This window comes from Acanthisitta chloris, unplaced genomic scaffold (assembly GCF_000695815.1).
Source record: "Acanthisitta chloris isolate BGI_N310 unplaced genomic scaffold, ASM69581v1 scaffold5214, whole genome shotgun sequence".
In the NCBI taxonomy this organism is placed as follows: Eukaryota; Metazoa; Chordata; class Aves; order Passeriformes; family Acanthisittidae; genus Acanthisitta; species Acanthisitta chloris.
In genome coordinates this window covers 321-23,461 of record NW_008668630.1, presented here as the reverse complement: position 1 = coordinate 23,461, position 23,141 = coordinate 321, and the positions used below count along the sequence as shown (strand labels likewise).

The window sequence follows — 23,141 nt, the reverse complement described above, 5'->3', positions numbered from 1 at the left end:
GTGTTTCAGAGAGCAGAGGAGTTGTTCTGTTTGTAGAATCAAAGCTTTCTTTCTAACAGGATTCATGAATATGCTTCCAGAATTTCTTACTGGATGAGCTTTTAGAAGGAGGATTTCTAAAAGATCAGAAGCCCTCACACCTGTTCTAGATCTCCAGCCTGTTCAGTGTTGGGATGCTGTGCCTACACAACTCAAATGTGTTGGTTGCATTGTGTTCAACATCTTAAAAAATTCAAGGATTTTGGTGTTAACTCACAAATTCTTAAATTTTTTTTTTCAGTGGAAGTAGGTAAAATTTTTGGATTAAGTATGGAGAGAAAAATAAAAGGCAGGTAGTAAGAATGTGAGACCAGACTTTACATAAAGGACAGTGATGATGGGCAAGTATTGAAGAAAAGGTCGTAACAGGTTCAAAGCATCCCTTCCCTTCTGTATGCTTCCAGATCCTGATATTCCATGCTAGACATTTTGGTTTAGTTCTGTGGAAGCCTTTTCTCTTTTTAGTGCAGTTCTGTACTGCTGCCACCTGATCTCATATTATTCTGATACATATTCCACCACATATGTTTTTCTCTTGTTGAGATTAGTAAATTCCTAGCAGAATTTGAGTGACATGAACTTGATTGGATCATCCTTCTTTTTGGGAATGTCATCTTTCATGTCATCTGATGATTTTGAGGGCAAATCTGGGTGGAAGAGCTCTGAACAGGTACCTGCCTCCAGCTTTTAAGAGGCTTTTCTTCTATTGCCACCCAGGTCACTGGTCACTATGGTACATACTATGGAAACAGTAATTCCTATAGTCTTTCATCACCACACTATTAGTGTATGCCTTGATTTTTCTGGGTTTACTGGTTTTAAGTCAGAGAACGAATGTGGGTTTTTTTCCTTTCAAATATCATGTTTCAATTGAACTAGATACATGTATCATCATTTCCTATATTCAACCAGCAAAATAATGTATATCTCTGGTTTAGCTCTTTACTCTCTACTTTGTCCTGAGTACATTTCTTTTTTAATTAGAATTGCACAACATCATACATCTGCTCTGCATTTGGGACTATAAAAATCCAGAAAGCAAAGCTCATTTTCTGCAGTTCATTTTGCAGTCATTTACTCTTAGAGTAATGAAAGCTTTGACTACAGATAGTCATTTTTTCTTTAAGAATCAGGATACTGTAGCAAGAAAGTGATCAACAGGAGCATATGTAATTATGGTTCATAATATGTATTTTTCATTTATTTAGTTACTATTTCATAATTATTTCGGATGTTATATTGACAAGCAGAATAATACGAAAACATTAGCTGGCTAATATAAAAAATTGTTTACTGAATAAATAGTTAATATTCAGTGTAATTTGTAGTACATTTGTTGAAACTTTCTATTCATCTGTGAAAGTAAAGCTGAAATGAATAACAAGACTTCAATAATTTATTTTTTTTATTGGGGCTACATGCTATACATTGAACAGAATAGGCCTGTATGTGCCTGATATGTCATATGTGCTTGTCTGGTGACCTGTTTTCAGTAGTTGACAGTCATGGTTCATGATCTGAGTCTGACTTAGCTTTTACAGTTGAAGATAAGATACCCTTCAGTGGTCTGCTGCTCCTCTCCTGTGTTGACAGCCATCCCTGGAACTGTGGTGGCTGAGGGTGACTTAACCTTCTCTAATTATCCAAGCTGAATTATTTTGTTAAGCTAGTCACTACATTTAAATGTCATTAACTAAAGGGAAATAGAACTGAAGTCTAAAATACATGTATTTTACTGGGAAGCTGTAGCTGTTCCAAGTGAGATTTTGCATGTGGTTTTTATTTTCTGCGTGGAATATTTCAGCAAATTAGAAGCCCCTTGAAATCATCATTTGTGCATATTCAATCGAATTTCTTTCAGAGGTTGTAGGCAGTAGTCTCCACATATTGCTTTTGTATTGAATATATTTCAATCTCTATCCAAAAAGGTTGAATTAAATTTATTCCTCCCAACTTCATCAGTTACTGTGGCGCCAGGCATTGAGCAAGGTTTGTAAGCTTCTTGTCCTCTTCTTTCACTTCTGGCTGTTCTGAGGAAACATAAAGGACAAGAGGAGAAAACACCCAAAATTATGTGCAGATAGGGAAGGTCTAGATTTGGCTCTAGGATTGAACTGAAGAAAGGAGAGGGGGAGGATGGTTACCCCTGAAATTGGATGCCAGGTATCATAGTTCCTGGGTTACTTAAATGTCTGCAAAAAGCTGTGAAACTTTCAGCAAAAACCTGTCTGAAATAAATGAGGGCAGCAGCTTGTTACCACCACCCCTTAGTCTCATAGGGCACCAGGAGCAAATCTGCATTGCTAAAGCCAAGCTTTGCAGCCAGGCAGGCATCCGTATGGTACCATGTAATGGGATTTTCATTTTAATTAGCTAAAAATGCAGTAAATTACAGGGTTTGATTGTTTTTTAACCATCGTTTCTATGAAAGATTATTAATACATTCTTTGAAATCAGGCACTTGACTTTGAAAGCTGAGCATTCAAAAAAAGTTGGAAAATGTCAAAATGAAGATTGTTCAAACTGTTTTAATTTGTCCCTTGCATGTATGCATAGTGATAAGATCTTTAATTATGTGATCACATAATTTTTTTCACAGGAGGAATGGTGCCCAGAGAATGAATCAGGGGTGTTTATTAAAGGAAGCTGTTGCCTCCAGAACCCTTGCCTTAATTGCTGGAAAGTGTAGTAATTTAAGTAGAGGGCTGCAGGAATCAAAAGCACTCTCTCTAAGGCATTTGAAAGCTCCACTGAAAGACTAGATTTTATTCTCTCTCTTTCAAAGAGTTTTTATGTGATTCTGGAAGGTCACTTATTTGGAGGTGATGTCTATGTTTCTAGTTGCTGTGGCATGCAGGCCAAGGTACCTGGGTCTGAGCACAGCTGTATTTGGAATTAGCACAAGTGCCCTTTGAATATATAAAATGCTGTATAAATGCAAAGTTCTCTGAAAAGTAAGGCCTGAAGTGCCTTACACTGACGTGGCAATGCCAGGATTGCTAAAAGACTCCTCTGGTTTTTAAGTAGTTTTTAAGTAAAATGGAGATATCAACACCCTACTACAGTTTGGTTTATTATATGTTTTGAAGTAAAGAAATTATGTATAATATAATAATGTAGTTAGACAAGATATAATTATAATATATTGCATATAAGTTATACAATATGTTATAATATGTAAGATGGAATCCCATATTGTAAGAGGAAAACAGGAATGTTAGAGCCAGATGTCTTGTTGATTTTATTGTGTTGCCTTGTTGACAACTGATCTCTGGTGGAAGGAACTGAAATCCCAAAGTTCCTCGCTTTTTGTGGAGAAAGAGGAGTTAAGCTTTGCAGAGTTGGCACATGAGTTTAGTAAGATTGTGTCAAAATGTTTTGAGGTGAAGAGAGCCATAATGAATAGATTACATCTGAAATCACAAAATGCATGAGCAGGAAAAGAGGAGATGGTTTTTCTCTGTAAGTGTAATTCTTCAAGACAAACTTTTTGGTTTTGTTTTTGTTTGCCATAAAACCACTCTGAATCTAGTAGAAGGGATTCCACTTAATTTCCCAAGCTAAACAGGAAATTTGTTTTTAGAATATCAAACATTCATTATCTACATCATTGAAATCTGAACTTATGCCTATAAATTTTGACCCCTGCTCTTACTGATCTCCTTTGAACGAGGCAAATGTATATACAGGTATTTTCTATTAATAATCCTGTACATCTGAGCATCACAGTAAAACCCAGTCAAGACAACAGGCTAAAATGATTTTTCCATCTCCTGTTTCATGTCTGTTCGTACACTTTTTTCAATTCACATTTACCATTTCTCAGGAGAGGTAATTAATAAAGCTCTTCTGCTTTGGTGAGGGAATACATCTATATCTTCTATTTCCCACAACATTACAGCATTGCTTACAGTACCTATTTTACGTTGCAAAATCAGTTACTGAATATTAAGTGACTATCAATTTATTGATTGAAATGGACCAGATACTAGTATTTAGGCAATTTGCCAAATTTTGCTGGTTTAGAAGATGTCAATGCCATGAGTAGTGAAGAGTTACTACATTTTTCAAATAATACTATGTAAAATATGGAAACATTGAAAGATTGTTTTAAATTCAAAAGGCTCTTTTGTCATGCTCATGCATGTTCTAGATGAGACATTTTTCTTCTGAATTGGAAGGAAATGAGATAGTAACCTGTCAGTTCATAATGTTACTCACTTTTCTTGCTTACATGAATTTTTAAATGACTAAAATATCTACTTTTAAAAAAAAAAAGCCAGCTTCAGAAGGGCAGGAGTCTAGTTTGCTCTTTATCTACCTTAATAGGCAGTATTTCACATGAAAGAATCAGTCTGGCTTCTTGTGGGCTAACAGTGACAGGGTGCAGATATCATAAAGCACAGTGATTGTGTCTCCCAGGGATAATTCTGATAGCCACTGAAGAAGTGTTGCTGCCAAGACAAGTTTTGCTGGTTTATTCATTGATTAATTTATTCCCTTTCTTAGACTGTATTTTGAAGCATTTCAGTAAGAAGTTCAGACTGGGCAGTGAAGAAGTAATACCCATAGAGATATAAAAGTTTCATAGTTTAACTTCAGTGTGAGTGACAAGACATCTCAACAGATTGTGAAAGTGTATTTTTCTTATTACAGTTTGCTTACAGTTTCTTATATTTGAAATTGAAACAGCCATAACTGATCTTTTGTGTTTACAAATGAAGACTATTTTAATAATAATCTGCCCCCATATGACTGAAACATATATATTGTCACGTAATCCTTTGTCCACAAGGTTCTTTCACTGTGTTCTCCAGGCTGAAAAAGTAGAGTTATTACCTTTACATGGTAGCTGGGCAAATGTTATGTGAGATTTCCTTTCTAAGCACCTCTGTGATTTTTCCATTCACATTGATGCTGCTGAATCTTTAATGGGTGTAACGACAAGAGCATTTTAGCTTGGATCAGGAGCACTTAAGCTCTTCTGAATCAAATCTCCTTATAGTTGCCATTTATTTCTTCTTGACTCACATAGCTGGAGCACAGGGTGGTGTTGCTTACAGGAGGACCCAGTGAGAAGATGGACTGGGTGAGCACACCTAGTGTGCATACCTGCAGGCAAGGGCTTGCTGATGGGACTAGCTGACTGCCCTGTCTGGAGAGTGCTCAGCCTGGGGTCACTTGGTGCTCAGCACCAGTTGCTTTCCTACAGTTTGGTTCCTTCTATACCCCACTGATTGCTATGTACATACAGCCTGTACTCATTATACTCATCTGTCTGTAACTGAATGGAGTTTATCAGTACTAAGTGTTTCACAAACTTGTCCAGGCCATAATAATCTTAAAGGAGGCATATAGTAATGCTGGCATCCAAACTGGAGTGGTCCAGTTGGAATTCTGTTGCTCCAGTATGGCTCCAGCTCTGGAGTTGTCCACTGCCTTTTCTTCTGCAGCCTTACACTGGTTGTGCCCAAGTGAGAGGTGCTGTGGTTCCCAGCAGTGGTGGAAGCTCAGCAGCTGTCAGGAATCTCCTTGTGTGCTGCTATTACTTCCAAGTTGCTCACAAAGCACTGCCATCCCCATATGGAAAGAAGAAATAATAATGTGATTCCATGGAGATGCCCCAGATATACCATCTGGCCCAGAGTGTTGAAAGCTTTGGACTTCTGTGCTGTCAATTAGGAGTATATTGATCCATATTTTGTTTTTTGTCTGTCCACAGTCACCAATTATAACAATGTGGTAGAAGCAAACTCAGATTCAGATGATGAAGATAAATTGCATATAGTGGAAGAAGAAAGTGTAACGGATGCAGCAGACTGTGATGCTAGTGTGCCAGAAGATGACTTGCCAACAGACCATATAGTATTACCAGAAAGCAGTGAAAGAGAAGGGAATACAAACAGTTGCTGGGAAGATGAAGGTATGTTCATTTTCACTGATGGTACAATGTAAAGAAAGGTTTTTTTAAAACAAAGATTCACTGGAACTTTTTTTGTCGGCACTTTGTTACTGAAATAACATGTAATATTTTTAATTTAAAAAAAAGCGGCACTTTGTTACTGAAATAACATGTAGTATTTTTAATTAAAAAAAAAAGTTTTTCTAACGTATTTATCGTAATACACTTTATGTTCTTTATTTAATATTTGTGGCAGATTCAGAAGTGCATTAATTCCATTGGCATTGTTAAACAGGAGCTTCCAATCTGTAGATGCAGCACTTTCAAGGGTGATCAGAGACTAGTTACTTGCTTTTAGTTTTTCCAAGTCTTTTTGCCTGGCAGGTCTCAGCCATAGTTCCCTGCAAGGTTCAGCATTTACTCAGCTTGGGGAGAAAGCAGTAAGCCAAAAACATGAAACAAAGTAATATTCACATGTAAATTTCTCCTTTTGAGCTGCTTCTGCATTTTTTCCTTTTAAAATGTAGCCAGAAAAAATAATTTCTAGATTATTAGTTTTAGAATTGGCTGTGTAAGTCATAATGAAAATCTATTTTAAAAACACTACAAGGAGGTAAATGTTGTACATATTATGCAGCAGCTTTAGAAGCTGAAAATTTTAAGCAATCAGAAAATGAGCTTCTTTTTTTTTTTTTTTTTTTTCCTGTGGAATCAGATACTGAGTTTCATAATATCACACAGCATGCTTACATTTGAGCCAAATTGGGATAAATGCATAAATTAGTGGAATTTATTGTGGAATTTGGCCTTAATGCCCTGAAAAATACAGAACATTTCCCAGCATATCCCTGTTTGTCTGAACTCCAGCCACAATTCTTAGCATCCAGGTTTTAAAACTGGTGGTTTAATACACAGTGCATGACCTCACATCTAAATAAATGGAAAGCAGTCATATGGTCCCTAACTGCAGTCCAGCTGAGAGAGAGCAGCTGAGAGTTCAAAGAATAGCATCAACTCAGCCTGTTTTTACATAGCTGCTATTGCCAAGCTATGCTGTGCCGGGAAATGAGTATTTTGGAGCTAAATTATTAGGTAGGTAATTTTCTTAGTTCTCCTGTTGTATCTTTGGTCTCCTGCAGGCTGCATCTATCAGCAATTGCAGTTACATTCAAATGGGCTGTGTGTAGACTTGAACCCTTCAAGCATAAGTGTATGAAACTCAAAATAGGGAGGGAAAAAGAGCACTGCCTCACAGAGATTCTTGGTCAAGACCCTTTGGACTGGACATTTCCAGTAGATGAACCCATCATACAGTGTCTTGCCTCAGATAACCTTCTGGGGGTTTTCAGGACATGTGATGGCATCTTTTTTGACTACTTATGTCAAAAATGGACCACTTTTAACCTTTAAAAATTTGTTTGCAAAAATTCGAAGTTCTATTTCATTTTCAATTATACTGTGGTTGTAGATTCACAATGTAGGTAATTTCTCTCTGTGTTGGTCTTTGCTGAGGAAATCAGTATTTCTTCAGTGCGTAGACAGACAAAAGATCGTCTTTGCTGAGGAAATCAGTATTTCTTGAGTGCTTAGACAGACAAAAGATTAATCAATTACCATACAGGCGTGTTCAACTACCATAAATTTCTTCTGTAAGAATTATGTATTCTGAAGTCTCTTTTGTAGCAGTCTGGAGCATTTTGGTTTTTTATATGATAATAAGGAGGGGTTTTAAATAAATTGTTTGAATTTGTGGCAATGACTACATGAGAAAAATGAAGGCTACATTAGGTTTTATGGAGCTTTGATTTGCTATGGTAAAGTACTATTTACTCTTTTTATAGCTTTCCTAGAAGGAAAGCTGTGAGATGAAAATTGTATCATTGAGCTTGGTTGCACATTAGAAATCTGAAAAGAGATGTGCTGAATATATGAGCTCTCATACAGGGAAAGGTACTGGGTTAGGTGTTGTGCAACACTAATACACCATCTTCAGGACTGGTGATTATCTTTAGAAAACATGCACTACAGCACCTTAAATAAGTTGTGTTTCATCAGTAAAGTAGTACTGAGTAGTTCTGGGTTTAGCTAAACACGACAGAATGAGTTTTTTACATCTTGATTCTGTTCATGAATGCCCAAGAATAGAAATCACACGTCGCACTTCTTTATCAGATTAGTTTCCTTCCGTTTCCAGTCATTCTAACTGAATTTCTAAAAGACCTTCAGAACAGGTGTTTTAAATACAAGGTGTGTTTCTCAGGAGGTTTAACTGAAACAGTCCTACGAGGTTAAAAATGTAAATCACGTGTATCCTGCACAACTTGTTGACAGTGTGCCAGCAATGATTCTGTAATGCAATTTTTTTTTGTTTTAGTTAGAAGTAAAACCTATGCTACAATTAAAAAAAAAAAACCAAGCGTTAAACTTCCTCTATTAATACACTTTTAAAGCTTTATTACATACTATATGTATTTAGCAAATCTGGAGATCTCAAGAACTGCAACTGAGATATCTTTGAAAAATCAAAAAATTTAAAAAAAAAATCCAGACTTTGAAATAACCTTTAAAAATTAATGAAGTTATGTTTTATGTTTATCTCTTCCTGGAACTCAAAAATTCCTTTAAGTCACAAAATTTCAGGTTGAGCCTTTGTGCTTGAGAGTGTGTTCTTATATTTGGTGGCTTGTTGAGGAAAAAAAATTATTTGAGAGGAAGGCTAAAAAAGTGTGGCAGCTTTTTAATCAAAAAGCAAATAATCAGTCAATACTGTAAGCTGTAAATAGTGCTTGCTACATGTATATCAGAAAATTAGCTTTAAAGAATTTAAATTAGAAGCTCTCTTGATGGGCTTCGGAATTTATTTCCTTATCTGCAGATAAAGACTTCAGTGGAAATTTCGATGAAGTTTGTCTTTCTGCCTACAGTTTCTGTTTTGCTAGTGGTTTAATTTGATCAGTTATCTTAGTCATGCAGAGATCTTTACAGTCAGCCCATGACACAGCAGTTGTCATGCATGTTTGCTGCTGGTTAACACTGTTCCCTGTGATTTGAAAACCATTAGCATTTAACCCTGGGAAGCCCCACCATATCTCTCAGCACAACTCATGTGCAGTGATGAGATACAGAAGTCTAAGAACCTGTTTTACAATTATCTGGTATGACCAGATGTAATGCCAAGATGGATATTCACACCCTAGATGCTATTCATGGAGACTTGTGTTTAAGCTGTCTTTCAGCAGGTAGTTTAAATTTCATCTAGAACTCTGAGCTCTGACTTCTGCTTGGTGGAACAGTGTCTTAAGATCTATTCTCTCATCATCACATCCCTTTCCAGTGCTTCCCAGTAGCTGTGTTTGCTGTGTGATAATTGGGCTTCTCAGGGCACAGTTACAGAGTTGTCTTCCTATGTGGACCATGCATATCTATAAAGATAGAGCTCTCTTCAACATTTTTCTGATTATTAATTATTCCTACAGCATTAAGGAAGATGACCCCCTGTGGAAAAGTGCTCCTCCCTGTCTTATATCCTATTTTATAGCTATTGGGAAGAGTCACTACCAAATAGAGGTTATGGTTATTAAAATTGAGAGGGTTTTTAACTTTACTGAGATTAATCTATGTGGCCATAAACTCCTTAACATTACCTTGGGAAGCATAGCATTTATTTGTACTGAAGCCAGTGGAATAACTAGAGACCCTATAATTTAAATTTCTGTGAGTAATAACTTATAGATATTCACCCTCATCCATAGACCCTATTTCATAATGGAGAAAAATCACAAAGCCTTTTTAAAGGAAAAGAGTGATTGATTTTAAGAAGTAAAATTTTGGATTTAAATTTGCATTGCACCCAGTCTTATGGATTCTGAACCAAGTCTGGTATTGTGAGCCAAAAATATAATTAATTCACAATCCAGTATTGACCAATAAATACAGACTGTTTGAGTTGGTTGATTTTTTTTTTTTTTATGACAATTGAAATTCAGATAAGATTTAAGTTTTCTTTTAAACATATTTCTTGTTTGTCGCTGTTTGTGGATGCTTTGAGTCTGTGGAATTTGGTCAAAGTAGACAGAATTAACAAGCTTTTCCTCTGAGAAAGCTGGTACTATCTGAGAACTTCAAGTTCTCCTAGAATTTATTATCTTCCATATAAAGGAGAAATTGGCTTCTCCTGTAAGTAAAAAGCTGGAATGGTCTGAGCTTTTGACTTGCCAAACCAAAGGATTTTTTGCTGCACTGAGGTAGAGTGATGCAGGGTAAATGAAAGTACAGCTGTTGCCATTTCAGATCATAGCAGCTGTGTGGTCTAACCTCCTGTATGCATCACAGAGGAGTCTTTATCTTCAGTCTAGATCTGAAGCATGCAAGGTTTCCATAATGAAACTATGCTTTAATTTCACATCTCTCATCATAGCATACTACTGATAAAGAGCAAAACAACCAACACAGCTTTCCTATGTGTTCCTGCATAAGCAAGGTACTGGCAGAGATGTCAGCAGTCACCTTGCCTGTGGGAACTTCCCAGGCCAGAGTACCCAATGAACAGAAATTAAGAACAACTTGGGCCATTTATTGATTGGAACCAACAACCTGTAGCGAGTTAAAACTTCCATGCTGCATCCTCAAACTCTGCAGCTCAGCAGAGCTTGGGCAGCAAGTTGGCTCTGCAGCATTAGCTCTGTGAGCATCTGGGGCCTGGAAACTTGTATTGAATATAGGAATCAATAGGTGAAATGTTTCTGTAGTGCACAGTTGTTCTGAAGTGGGAAGCACGTGTTTAAAATCCTTTTTTTTTTTTTTTGTTGAAGCAATCACAGCCATAAGTGGTTTGTAGATGATTTACAAGAAAGAGAACACATTAGGTTGCTGTTTGCAGACATTACCAGCAAATTGTTTCCAAATCGTTTCCAAAAACTGCTAATTGGAGAAAATAGCATAAATGTGTTTGGTTTATGATACTCTGGTTTCTGGAAATAATATTCCAGTGTATCAGATAACTGCATTTGTAGATAGGGTCATTTAAGTACCTGACTCTGTATCTGCTGGAGAAACACTGCCCATCTCTTTACCTCTCTTCAAATAATGGTTGGTGTTTAGTATTGCTTCCTTTCAAGATTTTCTTCCCTTAACTGGGAAATATCTTTGTGGTTCAGCCGATCACACACTGAGGAGTTAATGTGCCATCCATATTTTTGAAAGAACATTGTGTTTTAGTGCAGTTCTAAACAATCCAGAAACAGAAAACATTGCTGAGGAAAGAGCTCCAATATATTAAGTTGTTGGTGTCTGTGTGTCTATATATTAAGTTGTTGGTGTCCGTGTGACTTTTTTTTGTGATTGTTTCGTGGGCTTTTTTTTTTTTTTTTTTTACAATATTTGTTCTTCTTTTTTTTTGTGAAATGTGCTATTTCAGCTGGAAAAGAAACAAAGGAAATCCTGGGGCCTGAAGCTCAGACAGATGAAATTGGATGTACAGGTATTTCTTTGTTAATCTGAGCCCCTTATTCATAAAGTGATACTGAATTTTGGCTAGGGGAGCATCCTTCCAAAATCTTTAGAATTCTTCCACCTCTCTTTATGAAACTGCTTTGCTTTTCCATGCTACAGGTCTCAAGTTGTCAATAGTGTTTTAGCTGAGGAAGAAGAGTCTGGGCACGTTTTTGGTGTCTGGGGCCCAGAGGTGCAGGGGACCAGTGATGCAGAGCATCCCTCTTGCCCAAGGCCTGACCACAGAGCCACTGGAGCACCATGACCCTGTAGGGCAAAACAAGGAATAGCAATGATCTTCCACACATAACAGTGAGGGTCAATAAATAGTGGTTTAGACTCTTAATAAATACACAAAAATAAGCTAATGCAATATGTTATTATCAGCTCTTCTGTTTTTACTGATTACACAGAAGGCAAAATAAAATGTGAACTTCACTTTCAGACTCTTTATCTGACAAACATGCTTTGTTATTTTTTCTGTGTCTCTGCTTGACAAAAAAATCATCATATAGCCCATCTAGCTTTTTCAAAGTTGTTTGCAGGTTTTTTTAATGCCTTTACTAGGTAGGTAGATATTTTCAGGGTAAGCCTTATGTATAAACAGACAAAACCCCAACCAACCAACCAGATCTCATATCTAAATACTGATATGTTTAAAACTATAGTTTAACACATTCTTTTCAGTTGCTATGAAGTCAGATCTCTCCACACCAGTATGGAGAACTCCATTATGCATTGCATTACAGTCCATATGTGAGAGTGCCTCATGTCTTTGAAAGGTTGTGTCAAATTGTAAATTGAGTGACTCAACACTGAGAAATGAATCATAAAACTTCTCCTTCCTATTAAAAATATACCTCACATTATTAATAGGGAAGAACATCTGTCATGATTTAGTGTGCTGCAGAGCTCTCACGGAATGTTCTACCATGGTAAAAATAAGCTCTATGAACAATGTATTTCAGCAAATACTTGATAGCAAATATTTGTCATACAAGCATTAGGCAAAATACTTAATTTATTATTTTTTAACTTTGAAATACAGTTGTTCATTTGGTTTCTTTCTTAAGTTTTTAACTGGAAAATGTTGAAGGCTGTTGACTAGATCTGCAACCTTTTTTGGTAGCCACTTCCAACACCAAAGAAGAAGCCACTCAGAGTTCATTTGCTGCATTTCATCTGGCCAACTTTTTATTCAGAGTTTAAATATCTTCTGGGCTTGTGCTAATGAACATTAAAAATTATGTCTTGAAGGCAACAAATTTCCTTTTGCAAGCATAGGAGCCAAGATGGTAAACTGCAAACTGCAAGGGCTAAATCATAATGTTGCATTTAAGATTTTTGGGAAAGTTGAGAGGAACAGCTAAATCTCAAAGGATAAAAATGCACCAAGTTGAAGAGACAAACTCTGTTTAGTCAAGTTTTTAAGTATCATTATGCTATTGGTTCTCTGTTTTAAAAGTTGGCATAATCCAGCATCCTAAAGGGCTTGACCTACACTAGTAATTGCAAAGAGTTTTTAAATCCTTGGATACAGGGTGATCTGGCAGTGTGAATTACTGAATCTCATTTATGTTCTTTTTAAACTCATTGTTTCTTATCTTGTGTCTTGTTTTTCACTCTTAGTAAAAGAAGATGAATGTGATTCTGATGCAGAAAATGAGCAAAACCATGACCCTAATGTTGAAGAATTCCTTCAACAAGAAGATACAGCTGTTATATACCCTGAAGCACCTGAGGAGGACCAGAGACAAGGCACACCAGAAGCAAGTGGTCAGGATGAAAATGGTAAATATGTCACCAGTTCAGTTCTTAGGAAATCAGTTGTACTAACTACTTGACCCAAAAGTTCTATTATATTTTAAAAGACAACAGTGCATACACATGTAACTTTGGAGAGGGGAGGGGGTGGATGGACCACTGACAGTTAAATAATTGTAAGAGGATGGGATCATCATGCAAAAAACATTACTACTTGATTTTGTGAAACAAGACATACACTGGGGTTCAATTGTATGAGTACCTAAATGATAAGTAAATGGAAAAAAAATTCAAGCTTTCATAAATCCATTCAGCATCATTATATGAAAGAAGAGAATAAACATTTATTAAATATAGTGGGAATAAAACAAGATAGTGTAGTTTTATGTAAGAATAACTTAGAGGGAGTTATAATATGTTTCTTTTTTGTTTGTTTGTTTTTTTGTAATTCTAAACAAAGCTCCCAACAGGATCTGTTAGATAGCCGGTCTATGACAGGCTTTGGGGTTTTTTTGCTTGAAAAGACAGCAGTGGAGAAAAAAGAAACCTCATTTATACAGAAACATTTATGTGAAAAAGTAATTACCTGTTGTTATTTATAAGTAGATGTGGTATTTTCTTTGAGTACGTTTCATGCTTAAGGTGTTTTTCAGAGTGAGATGACAAGTTATACGTTGTCCATTTCTTTGTCATTAAATATTTGAAGGAAAAACCTGTTCAGATTGGGTTTGCATTCTGTACTGCTTTCTGAAGTGTTCAGCTTTCACAACCTGTGACAACTTCAGTTTCAACCAGATTGTGTTCCTTGATTGGAGTATTTATGATTTTTCAAGAGAAAGTAAAATCCTACATAAATGGTTAGGTGGTGTTGTGTTCTAGTTGTTTTAAAAAATCTGCAGAACTGGACAGATAAATGTCATTATAGCTGTAGGATTGTACTGGAGTCCAAGAGTGAAAGAGGTAATGCTAACCTTTTCACTCTGCTCTTCCAGAAATTTTATTAGAGATTTTTTTTCAAAGGTGCATTGATTAATTTAAGATTTTAATATCTGGTTGCAGTGGCACAGATTGTCAAGTTAGATTTGCTGCCTTGCTGCGTGATTTCCATGTCATCATTAAAAATACACATTTGTATTAATAATTTAAATTGGGCCTATCCCAGTAACTTCACAGAAGATCACAATGCTGAACAATAATGCTCAGTGTTTTAATCATTTTGGAACAGAAAATGCCAAAAAATACGGTGACATTTGCTAAAGATACATTCCTCTAAACTGGAGGAATGGACAAGAGAAGTGACAGAGAATTAAGAGTTTTGAGTGACTTCAGAAAACCATTGCCATTTTGCCATTTGCTCCAGTGGAAATAGAATTTAAGTGAATGTGCTTCTGACATTTCCACTGAGTTGTATTTGTGCTGAAATGCAGTATTCTTTATGTCAAGTGAATTGAATTGTAGATGGATTAAAGGGAATTGAAGGGAAGTATACTGTGTCCTAACCATGTGGGGACAGATTGATTTTTGGACAACCCAGCTAAACCAGGAAAAGCAGAAAGGGGTAGAACAACACAAAATCCAGTGCAGTATGAGTGTTACCTTTACTGTTATCATAATGAGTATAGAAGAACCTATATGACAGAAAAGGTGGTGGGGTTTAGTAAGATGAAGACTGATCTGACTCTTCTTTTCCTTTTCACTGTTGCAAGAACAGTGGCACATTCAGTAAAAATAAAGTCAGTAAATTCCACACAGGCAGAATGAATTGCTACTTCGTAGAACATATAATCAATCTGTGGTGATAACTGCTGGAAGAGGTCATGAAGGTAAATAATTCAGAAGTACTTTCTAAAGTACTGGTTAATTTTATGAGTATTAATAATTCTTATAGTTCCGAAACTTAAAATGACAGCATGTACAAATCTTCCCCTCGTGCGTCAGAGCATAAAATGGTAATCAGGAAAGACCTTCCACCTTTCTCTCCTGCTCATGCTCAGCACAGTGCATAGTTGCATCCTTGCAACTTTTGCTTCCCCTTTGTCTTGAAGCATGGAAGGGTAGCATGGTTGTTGGAGAATATCACCTCTTATAAATGGATAGTTTGATCAAATACAGCAAACCCTACGTTTATTTAAACATACTTGTATCAATTTATAAAGAAATTTTTTTCCAATCCTTAAAAACATTGATTTTTCAAGGATAGAATAAGTTACGATGTATGGGAGGTAAATATATGCTAATAAGAAGAGATGGAGTTCAAATTTCATAAATGGTGAATTCTCAGAAATAGACTTGTGGAATTCATATTTAGCTTCGATCTGATTTCACTTTTCCCTGTGCTAATACAGAAATAACTTCATGAAAGGCAGCAAAATAGTCTCCATACATCACATGAGAATCAAATTTATGGCCTAACTTTTGATCTCTCTTCTTTCTTTCCTGCAGACAGCATGTCCTACCAACACATGCATATCTGTGTATCATAGAATCATAGACCAGTCTGACTTTGGATGAGACCTCTAAAGGTCATTTAGTCCAAGCCCCATGCAATGAACAGGGACATCTTCAACAAGAGCAGGTTGCTCAGAGCCCTGTCCAACCTGACATTGAATGTTTCCAGGGATAGGACATCTACCACAGAATCAGTGAGGTTGCAAGGGACCACAGTGGGTCTTCTGGTCCAACCTCCCTGCTTAATCAGGGCCGTGCTAGAGCACATGGCACCGGATTGCGTCCAGACAGTTCTTGAATATCTCCAGTGAGGGAGACTCCATTACCTCTCTAGGAAATCGGTTCCAGTGTGTGGTCACCCACATAGTAAAGAAGTTCTTCCTTGTATTCAGGTGGAACTTCATGTGCACCAGTTTCTGCCCATTGCCTCTTGTCCTACTGCTTGACACCACTGAGAAGAGCCTGGCTCCATCTTCTTGACACCCCCTTTCACATACTTACAGACATTGATGAGGTCCCCTCTCAGTTATGTCTTCTCAAGGCTGAACAAGCCCAACTCCCTCAACCTTTCCTTGTAAGAGAGTTGCTTCCTTAACGGTCTTTGTTGCCCTCCACTGGACCCACTCCAGGATCTCCATGTCACTCTCTTGTACTGAGGAGCACAGAACTGGACACAATAATCCGGTTGTGGCCTCACGAGGGCTGAGTAGAGGGGTAGGATCACCTCTCTCAACCTGCTGGCAATACTCTTTCTAATGCATTCCAGGATTCCATTGGTTTTGGCCACAAGGGCACACTGCTGGCTCATGGACAGCTTGTTGTCCCCCAGGACCTCCAAGTCCTACTCCACAGAGCTACTTTCCATCAGGTCAGTGCCAAACCTGTACCACTGCTTGGGGTCATTCCTTCCCAGGTGCAGGACCTTGCACTTGCCCTTGCCGAATTTCAGGTAGTTCTTCTCTGCCCATCTCTTCAACTTGTCAAGGTCCCTTTGAAGGACAGCGCAGCACTCTGAGATGTCTGCAACTCCTTTCAGTTTTTTATCATCAGCAAACTTGCTGAGGAGATACACTATAACCTTATCCAAATCACCGATGAGTAAGTTCTACAATACTGGGCCCAGTATAGAACCCAGGGGGTCAGCACTAGTGACAGGCCTCCAAAACTAGACTCTGTGCCACCAAATACTGGGCCCAGTATAGAACCCAGGGGGTCAGCACTAGTGACAGGCCTCCAAAACTAGACTCTGTGCCACCAATCACAACTCTCTGGAATCTGCCGCCAGTTCTCTTCTCAGTCCACCTCACTGTCCACTGGTCCAACCCACACTTCTTGAGTTTGCCTGTGAGGATGCTGTGAGACACAGATCAAAAGCCCTGCTGAAGTCATGGTAGACAATGTCCACTGCTCTCCCTTCATCCATCCAGGGAGTTGTTTCATTGTAGAAGGCAATCAGGTTGGTCAAACATGACTTACCTTTAGTGAATCCATGCTGACTACTCCTGATCACCTTCTTGTCTTCCATATGGGTAGAGATGGCATCCAGAATGAGGTGCTCCATCACCTTTCCAGGGATTGAGGTGAGACTGACTGGCTGGTAGTTCCCTGGGTCCTCTTTCTTGCCCACTTTGAAGATTGGAGTGACATTTGCTATCTCTACCACTCCTCTGGGTAATGTGTTCAAGTGTTTTACCACCCTCATCATAAAAAATTTCTTCCTTATACCTAGTCTCAATCTACCCCCTTTTAGTTTAAAACCATTCCCCACCTTGTCCTATCAGCATATTGTGCTAACTCCCTCCAGTGTACACTGGGGCAACCATACCACAGCGTAGTTAGTAGCATAATACCTGTGGAAAAAAAATCTGAATAATTCACTAGTCCTTTTCTAAAACAAATGGAGCTTCTAGAAGCTGCATGTTTTCTTGCAGTAATATATGTAAATATAAATATTTGTTGATGGTATTAAGTTTGGAAGTTGCATTTATTCAAATAGAGCGTATTGTCTCTCCTGTGTAGGAACACCTGATGCATTTTCCCAGCTGCTCACTTGCCCATATTGTGATCGAGGGTACAAGCGTTTTACCTCTCTGAAGGAGCACATTAAATATCGCCATGAAAAAAACGAAGATAACTTTAGTTGCTCCTTGTGCAGTTACACGTTTGCATACAGAACACAGCTCGACCGCCACATGACATCACACAAATCAGGAAGAGATCAAGTAAGTGGCATTTGATTTAAGGATTTATTGTCCTCTGTAACAACACTGTGATTTGTGATCTAATCCTGTTTGGATAATTCAAAACTTGCTGTAGCATTTTTGCCCTTGAGAAACAAACCCTTGTGTTGCTTGAATTGTGAGGTACAGTTTTTAAATGCAATTCATGCTATAAGATAATATACAAATAATTAGTGCATAAAGTACAGTGTTTCAGTACTGAATGAAGCATCAAAAAAGGCTAAAGATGTTACGAGTTTTTTTTCTCTGGTTTATGGATTAACCTGAGGGCATGGTTCCCTGAAAAGCCTTCCATGAGTTAGCCATCTGGTCACTATGGGAGATTCTGTTCTCCTGTCCTTCTTTCTTCTTTTATCCCCACAGTTTCCCATCATTGATCCCCAGTATGTGCCTCCACAGTTTATCAGGGGCACTCTGAGGTTCAGGAAGCAACTGAAACAGTCAGGAATTATCCAAAGAAAAAAAGATGCATTTTCCACCACCAGGTTAAAGAGGCTTGGAGATGTTCCCTTCTGAGGACAGACTAGAAAGATTGATATTCTCCAGAGATGAAACAGGAGACAAACATAACAGAAAGATGCTAAACAGTGAATAGTGAAAAGCATGTAAAGGGAAAGGTAGTTCAACATTTCTAGTAGCTCCAAACCAACAGATCTTTTGTTAAACTGAAAGACTGTAGCCCAGAGTAAAGGAGATGATTTTTTTACAAGTGACATATTAACTTCTGTTCTACAAAGTATCCATAAGTTCAAGAATTTGAGCTCTCTTTTTGACTTGGCTTCCAATTGAAAAGTTCCTATTGTGTTATATGCAACTTATATTTCTAACTATAAAAATCTATAAATGCTATTTGTATAATGCTTTTTTATGAGCTACCACATTTATTTTCAGTTTTTCCAGTTAAAAGCCTGAAAGCAGAAGCATCAAGTAGTTGGGGGATAGAAGCTTTTCCTGTATTTGCATGTAGTGTGAATGAAAAGATAAAAAATACCAAATGAGTAAATATTCTCAGAAAAATTGATACAAAGGGAAGCTTAAATTGTATTCCTGCAGATATTTTTAATGGGTTTATACTTTTGAAGGCACAATTTTATTTTAATGTTGTTTCTGTCAAGTATTTGGCACTCAACACTGCACACGTTTAAGTTCTTTTTTCTAAAGCCATAGCCAGAATTCAAACTACAATGGTTTAGATACTTGGTAAATTTGAAATAGGTATTTGTTTATGTTATTGTCACAAAGTTGTCATGTCTTCAGAATTGGCTTCATTGCATGTACATGGTTATATCACTTATGTAATGGAAAAGGAACTTTTGTTCTTAGTAAAGTATAGACCTCCTGGTTGTGGATCTTAAAACAGCTGCATGTTTAAAATGGGATGCCTTATTCTTAAAGGAATTCACCTGAAAGTAGATTATTTTGGATAATTTTGTTAGCTGGTTAATGTCCAACATGTGACAATTTTGTAAATGTTCTGTACAAGGAAGTAATGAGCAAAGATAAATTCTAGTGTAGCGAAGGCAGTGGATGGGCTATGTGCACACTGAGCTCCTTCTGAGCAAGGGGCAGATAGGCCAAACTGCATCTCCTCCTGCTCCAGCAGAGAGCTGAGAGCCATCCTGCATGTTCTCCTTCATTCCTCCCTCCTCCATGTGCCATGTGATCCTCCTGGCTCCCCTGGCTGGGAGGGACCACTAACAGCTCATAGGAGGTGATGCTTCACTTGTAAAGCACTTAAAAAGATGTTGAAGTATGAAAAGATGCTTCTTATATTTGTTTTGGGGTTTTTTTTCTAATCGATTTACAAAACACTTGTAGGTAGTCTGCAGAATTTCATAGTGCTGTGCACACTGCTGAGAAATGGCAGTTCTTGAGGACCATGGTCAAATCATCTGTAAAAAGACCCTGATGTACCTGTAATTCATGTCTTCCCAATAACTTCTGAGGAGTCTCGTTAATTAGTTTTGGTTCTCTGGTATGAAAAGAGTGGGCTTCAGTCCTCAGCACAGTAAATATTTGATGCAGGGATATATTAATGGCTAGTTACATACCTTAATACTGATGTTTCTTCTTTCAGTCCTTCAAAGAGTGCAGAGGAGTATTCTTTGAATGCTGTGGTGAATTCTTTAATGAGCAGAAAACAGCAGTTGTGTACAGTGTATTAAAAATGTATCACACATCAGAGGCACAAAATAATGTGGCTTTAACAGTGGTGAAATGAAGAGAATCATTTGAATGTAAGAAAATGAAGGTGAAAGAGTATCAAAGCTGGTACTTTAGAGAGGAGTTGTGATTTCTCAGTTTTAAAGAAGATCCTGGAAAATAATTCTGAGGAAGTCCCAGATTTATAAAAAAGTATAGGGGACAGACAGCAAGAAAGCTGAATAAAGAATTACAAGTATAAGAAGGTAAGGCAGAAAGCTCAAACCAGCATAGCTATGACCAGGAAAACAGGAAAACTCATCAAAAATTAGAGAAGAGAAATGTGGACTTCCATGCCTTAAAAACAGAACACTGAATTTTAAAGACTGGAGCAGAAATGTTTCTGACATATTGAATACATGCCCTGCCTGGTATTTAGTATGAATATTTATGTAGTCCAGCATCTGCAGGAGCTGAATGTGTGCTGAGATCCGTTAACTTGTATAATCTCAAGTCAAATGGTAGTAACTGATTCTCTGCAGGCTTAAGTAAATCCTGACATGGTCCTCTAGACTCAGTGCAGTTGGATCATTAAAGTGAAATGCAGTGAGTCAGCCACAATCATCTAGAACATCATCTTCAAGGGACTTAGTTAAACGGAGCTGAAAAGCTGTGTGGACTAGCGAAGGCAGCTGACAAACCCAGGAATAAGGGTCAAGTGCTAATCAGGATAAGTCAGAGTGGAGACCTCACTGCAGAGCCTGGGAGGAGGCAGGAGGGAGCACACCCTGAGGAGGGTGGGAGCAGTATCTGCTGAGAAGTAAAATATGCAACTTAGCCAAACGCTTTTCCCAAGGGAACTGTCGAATTAGAGTATTTGGAAAGTAATTTAGATTATCTTGTCTCAATTTGTCTTCTGTTAGTTTCTGTAACATATAAAGGAGGACAGGATGTAGAATGGGAAGGGTTGATAATTTGGACAGCATATCTCAGCAGAGAGGTCAGACTTTCATCCAGCAACCTGCACAGCCACAGGGGAGACCTTCTCACCCTCTGCAACTCCCTGACAGGAGGTTGGAGTCAGGTGGGGGTTGGTCTCTTCTCCCAGGCAACCAGCAGCAGGACAAGAGGGCACAGACTCAAGCTCTGCCAGGGGAGGGTTAGGTTGGATATTAGGAAGAGATTTTTTACAGAGAGAGTGCTCAGGCATTGGAATGTGCTGCCCAGGGAGGTGGTGGATTCACCATCCCTGGAGGTTTTCAAGCTGAGACTGGATGTGGCACTTAGTGCCATGGTCGAGTAACCACAGTAGGGTTGGACTCAATGATCTTTGAGGTCTCTTCCAACCTGGTTGATACTATGATTCTTCAGATCTGCAGGCATAAAACAGGATCATCATCCTGCCATTTTATCATCCCTGCTTCTCCAGTGCAGTTCTCAGCCCCCAGTTGTCATGTCTGCACTCAGAGAAGAGCTGCAGCTCTCGGTGAGCATCGGCTCGCAGCACTGCTGACCACAGCAGAGCAGATGAGGGGCAGGAGGTCCCCACCACAGTTTCACACCAGAGGAAGCTAATCCACACCAGTGGGAATCAGTGGCTGCCTGTAGGCAGGCTGTTTCCCCAGAGTACTGAATAGCTCTGCTAAGGAGTTTATGAAAATGCTTGCCCCAGTTACCAAAAATCTGCAGCTTCTTCCAAATGGTCGTAGAGTATCTTTTTGCAAAGTGAGCTCTATTTAAAAAGGAGCTGCTGGGGTTTTTTAATAAGCAGTTTGTTTGAACAGAAAAATTTCTTAATTCTTCCATTTCATGTTAGCAATTAAACTGCTTCAGCTTGTGAAGTGTACGTAATGTGAAAACACACTTTCATAGATTTATATCGTTTGTGATAAAATTCTACATCTTGCATATACGTGTCACGTATATACTACATGTATTTACATGTCTGTCTTAGCTTTTGCTTTTTTAAAACTAGGATAACAATAAAGATAAATTTAAAATAATTTACGACTTAACAAATGTTCACACAAGGCAAAAATCTTAAGAAGAATAATCACAGGGCTTCAGTGCAAATCGTGCAGAGATTTGATGTTGTGTACTTGGGAAATCCCTCCATATTTTTATTTATTTTGATTCAGTTTTTTGCATTTATTTTGCAAATTAATTGTGACCAAGAGTGCCTTTGTTGTCATTGAGCTACCTTCTCTTGAGCAATCCTGTGACATCATTACATAGAGGAATCCAAGGCCTACAGTAAGCTCTGGAAGCATGTAAATGGAAAAATCAAGTCAACTGATTAAACTTTAAACAGGCTTTTATAGGCTTTAATGTTTCTCTGTCCTGCATGAAATATTCTGTGGGTGGTGGGCTTGGGGTTTTTCTTGGTGGTTTTGCTTTCACAAGTAGAATTAGCATGCATCCTGGAACTTCTTGCTCACATAACATGTCAGTGCAAGCTTTATCTAAACTTAGGAGAAGGGGCTAATATATTTTGGGTTTGTTTTGTTTTTTTCTTTTTACTGTACCAGATTTATTCAGAAGACACGTGTCTCAGTTTTTACCTGACTTGTAATTTGTTTCTTTTTCATGCATAACCCATACCACCTTCACTCTCTTACAATTATGGTTGATTCTTCTCAGTTTTCTGTTGCATTTTCTTTACTACAATGTGAAAATATAAGATGTTTCCCCAACATGCTGTCCTGTGCAATAATTAAGAATTCTTTCTTGCAGAGACATGTGACGCAGTCCAGTGGTAATCGAAAATTCAAGTGCACTGAATGTGGAAAAGCTTTTAAATATAAACATCACCTAAAGGAACACCTGCGAATCCACAGTGGTAAATAAATCAAGCATTGAATTGAGTACTAATGTTGCTATTTCTACTCTTTGTAACTTTGATGTGATAGCAGTCTTGTAAGTCTACATTTAAAATTCTAGTGTTTCCCTTATTTTTTTCCTCTGAGACACTGCAAGCACTGACTGCAGCATTCAGCTGTGTGCAGGGAATCTGTATAAAGCTCAAAAGGATTTGCAGTTGCAGCTTAAGCTCTTACAGTTAAGCAAAACTTGACTTGTGGCAGCAGAAATGGAGTATCCTTCTAGTCCTTTTTCAC

The 23,141-nt window shown here is 37.9% G+C and overlaps 1 protein-coding gene across 1 annotated transcript; it reads left to right on the top strand.

Moving 5' to 3' along the window:
* Positions 1-5,761: 5,761 nt before the first annotated feature.
* On the top strand, positions 5,762-22,864 carry LOC103800582 (zinc finger E-box-binding homeobox 1-like; the record flags this gene model as incomplete). The annotated part of the gene is made up of 5 exons (XM_009072963.1): positions 5,762-5,962; positions 11,358-11,420; positions 13,061-13,222; positions 17,663-17,865; positions 22,759-22,864. Coding segments are annotated over 5 exons (735 nt in total), but the record flags the coding sequence as incomplete, so codon positions are not given.
* Positions 22,865-23,141: the final 277 nt, after the last annotated feature.